The following is a 12,248-nucleotide window of genomic DNA, read 5'->3' as shown; positions in this document are numbered from 1 at the left end:
ATCGTATTTGAATTTTTGTAACATAAGTACAAGGCCAACTTTGGTTTGCATTTTGCCTAATCTCATGCCGATACAATTACGGGGCCCATCGCCAAAAGTCAACATCGGTTTGTTCACCAGATTTTTACCGCTCTCTTCATTCAAACGATCCGGATTGAATCGATCTGGCTCTTGGTAAAACTTGGAATCTCTTTGTAGCCCTAACGCTGAAATGAAGACTTCAGTACCTTTTTCAATTACTTTATCCGTTCCGGGAATCAACCACTCTTTCACACATGTGCGATTCAAAAACGGCAACACCGGATACTTTCGCAGAGTTTCTATTAGAGTATGAAGAAGGGTAAATACACATTATAAACATCAATAGTTAAAAAAAAAAACATCGAATGTGCTGAAAAAAAAATCCCACTAACCGTCTATACATTTCTCCAAGTACTTCATGTCCGAAACGGATTCATATGATAATTTAGAATCGTGTTCTTCTAATACTCGGTAAATTTCATCACGCACTCGTTCCTGAATGTCGGGATTCTTTGCCAATTCATACAAACAATACGAAAGTGTTGTCGATGATGTTTCAAAGCCAGCTGCGAAGAAGACAAACGTTTGTGCCAAAATCTCATTCAGAGTCAACGTTTTTTGGTTTTCATCAGCTTTAATCACCGTATCCCATTCATCGTCTGATTTCACTGAGCCACTGTTACGCAATTGTATCAACAGCTGGAAGAAATCTTTGCGAACCACATTATTTTTTTCACGACATTCAATCGATGATTTGACAATTGCTTTTATGAAATCTTCGACTTCATTGTCAACCGATTTAATTCGAAGAAGGCTCATCAAATTCGGCGAGATAAATTTTAAGAAAAATCGAATTGCATTCCAAAAACTTGCGGCAAAAATTCTACGTCCATTTTCACGGAATTCATGATTCGGTTCACTGATCGTATCAACATCAATACCGAATGCCACCGAAGCGATAACATTCGTGGAATGTCTTGCGGAAATCTCACAAACATCAAGCAATTCATCTTTTTCCACCACTTTTTCCAAATAATTTTGCAAGGTCGCACCACACTCGAGTAAAGTTGGAAACATCGCTTTAAGTTTGCCTGTTATTACAAAATAAAAATTACCAATGATATTATTATTGGTTATTGACGATAATATTCGGCTTTTTTAATATTCGGAGCAATTTACGTACCTGAAGTGAATGTAGGCGACAATTTGACTCGCAATTCCTTCCAACGTTGACCAGATAAAGCAAACAAATGAGCCGATAGAGGATCATATTCTTCGTTGCAATGAACACCACGATCGGGAAAGTGTGCGAAATCTTTTATTAAAACTGTACGAACGAGTTCGGGATCTTTTATTAGTAGCATTGGCTTCAGAAATCCATACACTCCCAAAAATGGTTCGTTTGTGCCGCGGTATACTCTATTGAAGAAATGTCCAACCGACTCTTTCTGTGCAAATGTTGCTCTGAAGTGGCCAAACAGAAGACTGGCTCCTGGCAGTGATGCAAAACCTCTACGTTCCCAATATGAATACGTTCGTTTGAGGTAGAAATAAATCAATGTGATTATTCCTATCAACAAGTCCAATTTCCAATTCCCAGTTATAATACTCATTTTAAAGAAAAAAAAAGTTTAACCTGAAGCTCAACTGGAGCTAAATGACAACTGAATTGAACAAACCAAAGTTGATATTTATATCATCAATATTAAGTTGTTATGGTATGGTCATATGTGATTTCTTTCCACCACAGCCATAATATTTGGCAGTTGATCAACGATAACATTTGCATATACTTATACACTGACATTACAAATACTGTAGGAAACAAAAACTTGATGTTATTTACGGCGAATGCTATGCGATCTGTCAAATCACTACTGTTTCGCGTAGATATGTTTAGCTGTGTATTGAGTGTGAAAGAGAGAAAACTGTATAAATCGCGATCTTTGTATTGGGCAATATTGATATCAACTGCAATAAACTGATTTCAATAGGTAGCTAATCAGTTCCCAAGCTCTGAACCATCCAAATAGAACAATTGATGATTTTTATGACTTGATACTCGAATTTTTATCAACGAATATTCGAATTTCACAATTTAAGCCCATATTGTTTCTCAAATAGAGACGGCACTATAGTATTGAATAAACTATTGATGATGATTATAAGAATTGTAGCATATTTTGACCCCATTCACCGTTCAAAAGCAGTATTTTCTATCAATCGTGTGGTTCTATCAATCCAATTAGGATTTGTATTTTGATGAACGATCGAAAGTTGTCTGTTTGGTAAATACAATTTGCGGAAAAAGAACTGAAACAACATCTATCTATCTATATATTTAAAACTGAATGTTCGTCTGTGTGTGTGTGTGTGTGTGTGTGTGTGTGTGTGTGTGTGTGTATGTAGCCAGTTATCTCTCCTTTTTTTTATTCGTGGTTTTATTGTTATGCTACCCGTTTGATTTCGCGTGGCCTCAAGAAGCATCTTAAAATTATGCAGTTTTGATTTTCGAATTGAATTTTTTGGAGTTTGACGAAATTTTTTTCTCATGTTCATCATTACTATTTATATGTATAGTATACACATGATGATGCGGATAGCCATGGATAATTTAATCCTACAGACGCTGTTGATGAATTGCTTCAAGTGTTACGATTGAAAATGCAACAATTAAAGCGCTGAGTGCACCGTACATAAATAATGGAATCAAAAATTTGTTTTTGATTGCAAGACGAATTATCAGAGTATGTATTTCGATTGAATTGAATCGCACAACGGAGTTAATTTCTCTATCTGGATAGAAGCAAAATCCTCCTAATGAATGATTGCATCGGAAACACTTGGCGATGCTGCGATTTTCTTGGTACATATTAGCTTTCTTGGCGTCGACAACAATATAATTACGATCAAATAACACTGTACTTGCTATAATATCGGCATTTCTGAAGAGAAAATGCCAAAATTTTCATAGCCTCAACAGAATCATTATTTGCAAACAAATTCTAGCCGAACGGCGAGCGAAGCCGATTCGGCTAGTACTCAATAAAAAACAAAATATTGAAAAAGTGTTGAAGCACATAGACAAGCCAAGGGAAGAAGAAGTTTGATTTATCCCAATGAATGCCGCATATTTTATGTTTTATATAATACATATGCAGCATTAAAACAATCAATTTATTATTCGTATTTTTTATAAATAATTATTTATAGACATAAAAAACACTTGAGTTTCAAAACCACATTGAGTCTTTTTATTGGATAAGTTTCGCATAAAAAAAAATGCATTCCATTAAATTTTTTTTGAATATAATTTAAAATTCTTGAAAAAAAATAACGATTTAGTCACTGAAAAAAAAAGAATAATGCCAACGACACATGGTGTTCCCAGACGGTCACCCATTCAAGTACTAACCATGCTCAATGCAGCTTAACTTCAGTGATCGGACGAGAACTGGTGCTTTTTACATGATATGGTCGTTGACGAATGTATATACTTTCGACGAAATGAATATTTTGTTGGCGTTTTTACGTATGCACATGTGCTAATGTAGTTCAGTCAACGACATTCAGCTCTGCCGGAGGCTTGTTCAATTGGATTGTACGTTTTTATTATCAGATAATGTTGCTTTATTTAGTTGATTTCTGTGTTATAATGAAAGCTAGAAATTGTTTGATTTTCAACGGTCTTCATATCGGATGCCCTTCTTGACATAGTAGTGTGGTGCCAATTCGGTAAGCCAATCTCCTTCAATCACGGTGATCTCTTTCATAAACACCTTTGTTGTGTGAAGCAGCTCACAAAAGACAATGTATTGCGGTTGTCGAAGGGTGTAGAGACACGATAATGGATGAATCTCCATCTCTCGATTGCCTCTGCAAGTTCGATAAATGCCCGAATGATGAAGATAAGCTGAAAATTGTATCAGACAGTGTTATTAATTGCTCAATTCTGTATTCTGATTTGCTAAATTGGTTTCATTAAAAAAAAATGATACAAAATAAAACGCATTCAATTGTACACGAACCTGCATTTGGGAAAAATCCGCTTGTGATACATCTACGAAGCACATCTACGTTACCATGGCACGATATCAAAGGCATTCCAATTTTGTTTCGGCATAATTTTGCTAGCTGCTCGCGCAGCTCATGCGCTCTTTTCAAGTTTTTGTAAATGACATAGTGTTGACCGCACCATTCTTTTGTTCGGCCCGCAGCAACGAAACTTGTGTACACATTGAGCAATGTGATGAGATCGCCTTCGGCCACTTCGAAGTCTCTCTTTTTGACTCGTGCTGTGATTTGACCCTGACCCGTTGTTGGCTTTGAAAACACCGTCTGAACTTGGAGCATAGCAATGATGCTAAGTATCTCTTCAGAACAAGCCATTTGTATGGAGTTGTACAGCATTTTTCCCATCATTGGGCTAATTGGGAGCTCTGCTAAGAAATAGCCCACCGGTTCGGTAAGTGTTCCCTTGTGGTCGAGGGCCTCTGTTAGAATAATGATTGAAAATTAGATATGGAAAATGATACGCAAGATTAATTTTTGTAAAACACATTCAATAACTTACCCAATGCTAAAAGCAATTCCAAAGCGGACAGCAAATTCTTTGGCGGTGGTTTGGTTGGGAAATCAAAACGAAGAACGTTGTCGATGCCGAGCGCTTTGAGGTATAAAACCGTTGTTGACAAGTCGGATCGTCTCATTTCCGGCGGTATTTGAGCGGGAAGCTTTTGATACGATTCTTCAGTGTATAATCGAAACACTTTTCCGTTGTTCAAACGACCAGCACGACCGGCTCTTTGCTCGGCATGCGCTTTGCTTATCTGAATTACAACCAATGAATCGGTGTTGCTGTTTACATCGAACCATTTCATTTTCACGAAGCCACAATCGATGACGTATGAAACACCGGGAATTGTAACAGAAGTTTCGGCAATATTGGTTGCGATAATTGCCTTTCGCGTACCTTTTGGTGCCGAAAAGAACACCTTCAGCTGGTCAGCATTCGGCAATGTTCCGTACATGGGTAGAATTTGCAAATTGTTATTGGTCCAGGTTTGAGTGTGCTCTTTCAGCAGTTGTACGGCGTCTAAAACTTCCTCTTGGCCTGTTAAAAACGCCAAAATGTCGCCAACTTTATTCGCCTCTTTCTCGTGTATTTTCAAAACCGTGTTCACAGTCTCCTTTACGTAATCAGCACAAGGTTCCTTGATGTAGAAACAATCCACAGGATACATTTTACCCTCCACCGACAGAACAGCCGCTGAATTCAACTTTGACTTGATTGTGAAGAATTTTTTGAAAAATTCTGCATCAATTGTAGCCGAAGAGATGATTACTTTCAAGGATTCGCGCTTCTTCATGATTTTCTTGAGAAGACCCAACACGGTATCGGTCAAAAGGCTTCGTTCGTGTGCCTCGTCAATCATTATTATACCGTATTTCTGTAGCAACGGATCGGCAAGCATCTCGCGCAGTAGAATACCTTCGGTCATGAACTGGAATTTGCGAATTGAATACAGTAATCTTTGAAATTTGGAATAGGATTCTTGTGAAATGTTTACCTTGATTTGCGTATACTCGCTGCACTTGTCAATGAAGCTAACTGAGACACCGACCGTACCTCCTAGTGCCTCTCCACGTTCATTTGCAACGCGGTCGGCTACAGTCATTGCCGAAACGCGTCGTGGCTGCGTAACGCCGATGATTCCTTTTGAATGCCATCCGAACTCGTACAGATACTGCAAAAAAGGCATAACGTTTATTTCATTTTTCATGATTTATTCTGCATAAGAAAAATTGCCATTAACATTTTGCACATAATTAAAACACTGTATTTTGATTTCAGTTGGTTTTTTTTATTCCAATTATTAACTTCAACTTATTAATTTGCATCATTTGCACTGTTCTATTTGCTTTATATGTGTTTATCGGTAAATCCAAATCAATCCAAAGTGAATTCAAAAAATGTTCATATGTTAAACATTTCAGAATGAACATCTACTATTTTGGTGGGTTTTTTTGAAAAAAAAAATTCTTGACTATTTGACAAAAGAGACTATTCGATAAAATATGATCAAATACATCATTTGTTTCCAACATTTGTGTGAATACATATTTGAAGAAGTTCGAAATAGAAGAATTTTCAACGACTCATCTGAAATATGCTATTTTCAGTGCACCGTTGAATATATTTATCTTTTGAATATAATGCACAATTTTGAATATATATTTTCTTTGTCAATTTTCTTCGAACAATTTCTGAATCACAATTTATATGTGATGGAGATTCATATTTGGTGTTTTTTCTCAAATGCAGCAAAAGTTCAAAATTGTTTATTTGGAATTCAAAATTAGTTAAATTCGAGCAATGGAAAAATGTTTATAAAAATATCAACATTTTAATTTTCAAATGCACTGTGATTTCTCTCTGTGTAAAGATTTAACGTCATTTTTTATTTATTCTTCAAGCTATTCAACAACATATGTGCGCATAAAGCTGTCTCTTCATATCCATATCATTTAGCATTTATTCATTTTGATTAGAATATGAATTGTTCCTAATTTTAAAATGAAAAACCATTTTAATTTTTTTCTCTTAATTTTGACTTTGAATTTCTTTTTTTTTTTTTTCAAAAACAAAAATAAACGAAATGTCAGTACGTTTCTTTTGGCAAGACTAATATCAATTAGAATTCGAGAGAATTGAAAAAAAAAAATGCCGGAAAAAAACAATTTTAAATTTAAGACTGAGTTTGTATTCTGACTAAAATGCTTATACTTGGTTTGATGTAGCCGTTTTTGTGTGTGTTAAATCTTTCATTTTGGACATCAAAGTAACGAAACGAACTTATGTTTCTTAAATATTTTGACATTCGGAATTGTATTTATCCATTTTTGTCCTTATAAAAAAACATCTTATTTGACAGCATTAAAACCAGTGTTCACGTGCACACGTCTATTTACATAGTTCATTTGTGTTTAGCGGTTTATTCGTTTAATGCACTTTCGTTGCAATTTTAGTTAAGCTAAGTTTAATCAAAATAATTAGTATACATTTAGAACATGTTGTTTTCGAGATTTCTCATTTTAATCTATATCGGTTAGTTCCATTTGCAGCCAAAGTGCCATCAGTATACGTTTTGTCTCTCTCTCTCTCTTTCTGTGTATATGCTCACAATAAATACTTGCATAAAAATATATGAAATTTTTTTTCTCTTTTTTTCAAACATCATGTTCATTTTCTGTAAAGGTATATTTTGTTCATGGGGCAAGTGGCATTCGAAAAGTAATATTAGAAACTAAAACAATCAGCGACACAATCAACAACATGATTTATCATTATTTTTCAACCTCTTATTTTATAAAAATATCCCTCTTTTTCGTTACGAGCTGAGACTCAAACGGTTTTATTTACAATTTGAATTGGTCTGATATAATATCATTGTTTTATTCAGTTATTTTTCATTATTTTGGTCTGGGCTATTTATTGTAAAATATCTGTTTTTTTTTCTGCTATTGATTTGTACGGACATATTTCTGAGCTGAGTGTGTATCGCAATATTGCGGTTTTGTTTCATATGTATTTTGTTATATTTTTTTAAATTCTATACAGTGACGTCATCTGCCACTGAATTAAAAAAAAAAACTGAAGAAAAATTATCATTAAAACTAGAAAAAAATTACTTATGAGAAACAACAGAATTAAACAATAATTACAGTTATAGACGTAGTTAATTTGTATAAAGAATGAACTGTACTGCGACAAAAGCTAGAGATTCGGCCAAAACAGGAAATGTCAACATAAACAGCAACGACAAAAAGCAGACTTGAATATTAGATTCCTTCATTTAAACTATCTACTATCATAGATTTTTTTTTTATTCGGTCGCTCTTTTTAATTATCAATTATTCAATCACAGTGCGGTATTGTTGCCGGTGAGCGTTGTAAAAATGAATGATTCCACTTCGAGTACATGCATTTCAGTGGCACAAATGATGACTAACAAAATAACAAACCCAATATATTGAATCAAACGCAAAAATTCCCAGAGTTTGTCGCAGAAAATGCTCAACAGTAAGCAATGCAAGAGTGCGTGCACGTTGAAAACTCGCCACAACCAAGCGATGCTAAAGAACCATTTGGATCGCATTATGATGTTCTGGCGTTTGTACTGTGTCTGCGTCACGTCATTACGTTCGAGCATATCCTGATACAAGGCGATGTATCGATTCCAGCCCGTTGAACTGAGCAGCAATTGGCCGGAGAAGCAGACAATTTTTCGTGCTACCTTTTTCGTTGTTACCTTTATTTTGTACGTGACCCCAGTTTCCGATGAACTTTTTGCGGTTTCGTTAGTCGTTGGCAAGATTGCTTGCAGCTGTGTGTAACCGCGTCGCGGTGGATTATTCCGCAAAAAGACAAACACACCAATCATTAGTGCAATGCAGCCAAGACCATCACACAGCCCATCAATGTAGTAACCGGCAGTACCTATTTCGGAGCGTTCACCACGAATATGTTTCTTTTGACGTGCAACGTGACCATCCAAATCGTCTAAAAATGTACGAAATTGGAACAACACAACGCCAATACGTCGATAGCACAAACTGTCCGAAGCGACCATACGACCAGCAAGAATGGCGACAAATACGTGGAAAAATGATATCATATTCGCCGTAATGAATGTGGATCGGGAAAATCCAACGATATTGTCAAAAATAGTTGCCATCGGTGCAAACAAATAGTGGTTTGTGTGATCCAACAAAATGGCCTTAACGGTGACATGGCAAAGTGGATCGATGTCGCATGAAAACCACGCAACATCGTCATATGTGATCGGTCGCTTTGACACGGAATCGATATTATGTGATGGTTCGCCGGCTGCTGACGATAGCGTCGACGTCGATAAGTGGCCCGCATCGTTCGATATGTCCACCGTTTCATTGAAGTGATAATTTCGTTCGATGGGGTAGTTTTGGATGCGCAAATACAAATTCACATCCATGTATATGTACCAAATGACCAACACGAAAAATGCGGTTAGCAAAATTTTGCTGATACATGAACTTGGTCCAATCATTGTTGCCTTGGTTGTTGATTGTGTGTGCGATATCGGTTAAAAATTGTCCAATTAATCGATACGATTTTACGTTTGCTATGTTCTGTTGCTTTTTGTTTTGCTTTACTTTCTTTTTACATAAATTTAATAATTTGCAATGCACATAAAATAGTTAACTTCACTTGTTTCACCCGTGCGTGCTTAACAGAGATTCTTAATTTCAAAAATGTTTTCTTTTTTTGTGTTTGTTTGTTGCAATGAAGACAATTTATAGATTTAATGTGCGTGAACGGCAATAACGATAAATTTTGTTGCTGTGAATCGCGCTTTCGTTTACTATACGATCAATTGCCAGTTGTTGATCTGAAAAGAGCAGATATGAAAATCAGTCAATAAATAGACAACAATGCAAATTTATTATTATTAAATTTATGTAAAAGAAATGTGTTGTTCAAATGTTAAATCATTCGATTTTAATGCATGTGTGTTGCGATTTGTTGTGCTTGCATCACTAGGGTATAAGCTAAAATGAAGCAAAAATTGAATGCATTTCACAACGGTGGTTCATGGCAAATATTCACTCTGAATGTGATTCATTAGTATGAATTTAAAAATAAAGCAACTGTCTATTAACTGGAATCGGTCCAGGCACATTTTTTTTACACTCCAATTTTGGAAATCTTTTTGGAATATAATCTTTAAGTGCTAAAAAACAAAAAAGTAATATTTTTAATTCTAGATTAAGGCCTTGGTTCACCAGATATTGACTTTTGTTGTTCTTGTTCTAATCAAAAACGATGACTCAAAAAAAAAACAGTGGGCACAAATTTTTTCAAGTTAATAAAATATATCATCGATTAGAGCTCTTAAAATATTATTTAAAAAAGAACCTTATAGAGAAATTAGGTTTTCGTCATTTTTGATAATCCGAAAATATGTCACACTGAGAGTGTGTCACACAAAATGAGTCAACTTTATGATGTTGGCATTTTTAAACTCTTGAAGTTATTCCAGTGTGTAATCTACAATTTGAAAGTGATATTCTCTTAGAATCCAAAACGGGCTTACACTAAACAATATTTAAATTAGTTCGGTTTTTATCCTAATAGGAATGGAGTAACCTCTGGGTGTAGCCATATGGCAGCGCTAGGCTAACCGGAGCCAAAGAGAACCAATACGAACTTGAAATTATGTTCTACTTGGATTGTATTTGATTATTTCCTCTTGTTTTTTTTCATCATTGTTCAACTGCGTTCAAATAAACTACAAATCGAATAAAATCCATTTCGCAATTGAAATCACGACTTAATAATAAAATCTTTATGAATGACTTCATTATTAAAGATGTCTATCGATGTGGATAAAATCTGAATGACTACTTAATGGCTGTAATAATGGCGTTCTATTTTTGTCTACACAATAATGATTTATTCAAGCCTGAATCAAAACTAATCGCTTGTATCCTGATAATCACAGTTTTTTTAAAACATTTTTATCCTCTGGTGCTTTTTTTCATTGTCGATTGCAGTTGTGTTCGAAAAATATAATTTTTTTAAATACACCAAGTATGATTGTTCTGTATGAAAATGGATTGCATCGAACGAAAATCGATTAATTGACCTGTGTCGCGTGTATTTGAAGCAGATCGAATGGTGTGATACAATCAACAGTGGAATGCTTCGTATACTGATACATGTATTTGGTTGGAACTCGGTTGACCGAAGCGCCATCTAAAGAACCGATGGCGAGTTCGTGATGTCTGTATGTTATACTTCAGTATGACGTTTGACAGAACGGACAGTTTACTTGATTTTATTGTTATTAGCCTTAGATTATCTAGGTGGTGTTTGCGCTCAATATCAGTTGTCAAATTCAAAGTGAATAGGAGAGTTGGATACAACCAGTGTGCAAATTACGCATAGTATGTAGTGACAAACAACTATAACTGGCTAAGTTGATTTAATTGGAAAATTTCAATCATGGAGTTTATTTAGCGAGATTCTCTAGAACGTTGCAAATGAGAAATAACGAAAGTCACAATCATTACCTGAGGGACTTGTGTTGATTTACCACAGCCCGTTTCACCAACCAAAACCAATGTTTGATACTGTTCCAAGCAGTATAGAATTTGATCTCGATATTTACGAATCGGAAGACGGTCGCGTTGCGCTTCGATCGCCAATGAGTGATGTGCGTTGAAAACAAACGTTGTTACACTGTCATCGGTCGGTTGGGCATCACGTTCCGATGCAAAAGAGTCGTCATCTACTCGAGAAAAAAACGGTTCAAGAAAAAAAAAATTTCATCATTCAAAACAGAATTGCAATGGGAAAAAAGGGAGAAATAATATGCAAGTTGGTCTCGGTGCATTCAATGTTTAATAACAGGTTCCGAACGAAGTTGTTCTAGAAAAAGAGAGACATATGTCAATCGAACACTGTTTTACTAAGTAAGTTGTTGTTCAACGGTGACTAGTCATACGGGCATCAATCGCCGTTTGTACGACTCAATAATTCATGTGATGAATTGCATCAATAAAAATGCATTCGCTATTTCGCTGTCGACATGATGTCGCCATTTACATTAAGCGACAATGACAAAAGGCATTTTCTATACCACCAATGATCGTCGACCATACCGTAAGCAATCGTTAAAATTAGCATTTTAAGTGCAATCGGCACATTGAAAATCGATGCTCCATTTTGAGTTTATCAGCCCGAGACCAACCAAGTGACCGATAAATTTGATTCCATTTTCTATTTGTAAAATGTCAATAGCATGGTTCAATTTTACACTTGCACCGAAACAAACACAAGAAAATGGCTCTCCAATAATGATGAAATTCTAAATATCGTCAGTTTTAAATAAATTATGTGTTCTTTTGAAGGCATTGTTTCCGATATTACAATACAACCGAAACACATTCCAAAGCCACGAGTAGGCGAACAGTTTATGTTCACACGACATGCGATAGCGATAACAAAAAGAACAAAAGGATATTTCCAATTTGTTTGTGCCTTTTTCGCCTCTAATGAATTTCCACACTTTGAATGAATCTGTTCGGGCTAAACATGGTTACTTACCTAGAAACCCATAAAACGGCCTAAATGAACTAAAACAAAATAAAGTACAATGAAACGCAGCGGAGTAATGTTTTGT

General features: G+C 35.5%; 2 protein-coding genes and 1 non-coding gene across 3 annotated transcripts; all 3 read right to left on the bottom strand.

Annotated features, from left to right (window-relative positions):
• On the bottom strand, positions 1–1,711 carry LOC129570031 (probable cytochrome P450 6d5; the record flags this gene model as incomplete). Its single annotated transcript, XM_055449436.1, has 3 exons — positions 1,205–1,711; positions 414–1,112; positions 1–320 (listed from the first exon to the last, which is right to left on the bottom strand). Coding segments are annotated over exons 1-3 (1,449 nt in total), but the record flags the coding sequence as incomplete, so codon positions are not given.
• A 1,676-nt stretch (positions 1,712–3,387) lies between these two features.
• LOC129564731 (5S ribosomal RNA) lies at positions 3,388–3,506 on the bottom strand. The gene has a single exon (XR_008687548.1). It is a non-coding gene; the product is annotated as a 5S ribosomal RNA (ribosomal RNA).
• A 2,357-nt stretch (positions 3,507–5,863) lies between these two features.
• On the bottom strand, positions 5,864–9,452 carry LOC129575844 (ceramide phosphoethanolamine synthase). Its single transcript, XM_055459979.1, has one exon. The coding sequence runs from the start codon at positions 9,108–9,110 to the stop codon at positions 7,944–7,946; it is 1,167 nt and encodes a 388-aa protein (XP_055315954.1). The 5' UTR covers positions 9,111–9,452; the 3' UTR covers positions 5,864–7,943.
• Between the last annotated feature and the right edge of the window lie 2,796 nt (positions 9,453–12,248).

The sequence above is a fragment of the Sitodiplosis mosellana genome, unplaced genomic scaffold (genome assembly GCF_009176505.1).
Source record: "Sitodiplosis mosellana isolate CC-2019 unplaced genomic scaffold, AAFC_SMos_1.0 Smas_scaffold_1, whole genome shotgun sequence".
Lineage (NCBI taxonomy): Eukaryota > Metazoa > Arthropoda > Insecta > Diptera > Cecidomyiidae > Sitodiplosis > Sitodiplosis mosellana.
Note: the sequence above shows the minus strand (reverse complement) of the source record. Positions and strands in the feature narration are given on the sequence as shown.

Coding starts and splice junctions, on each gene's coding strand:
- LOC129575844 (XM_055459979.1), bottom strand. CDS start 9,110: ATGATTGGACCAAGTTCATGTATCAGCAAAATTTTGCTAACCGCATTT.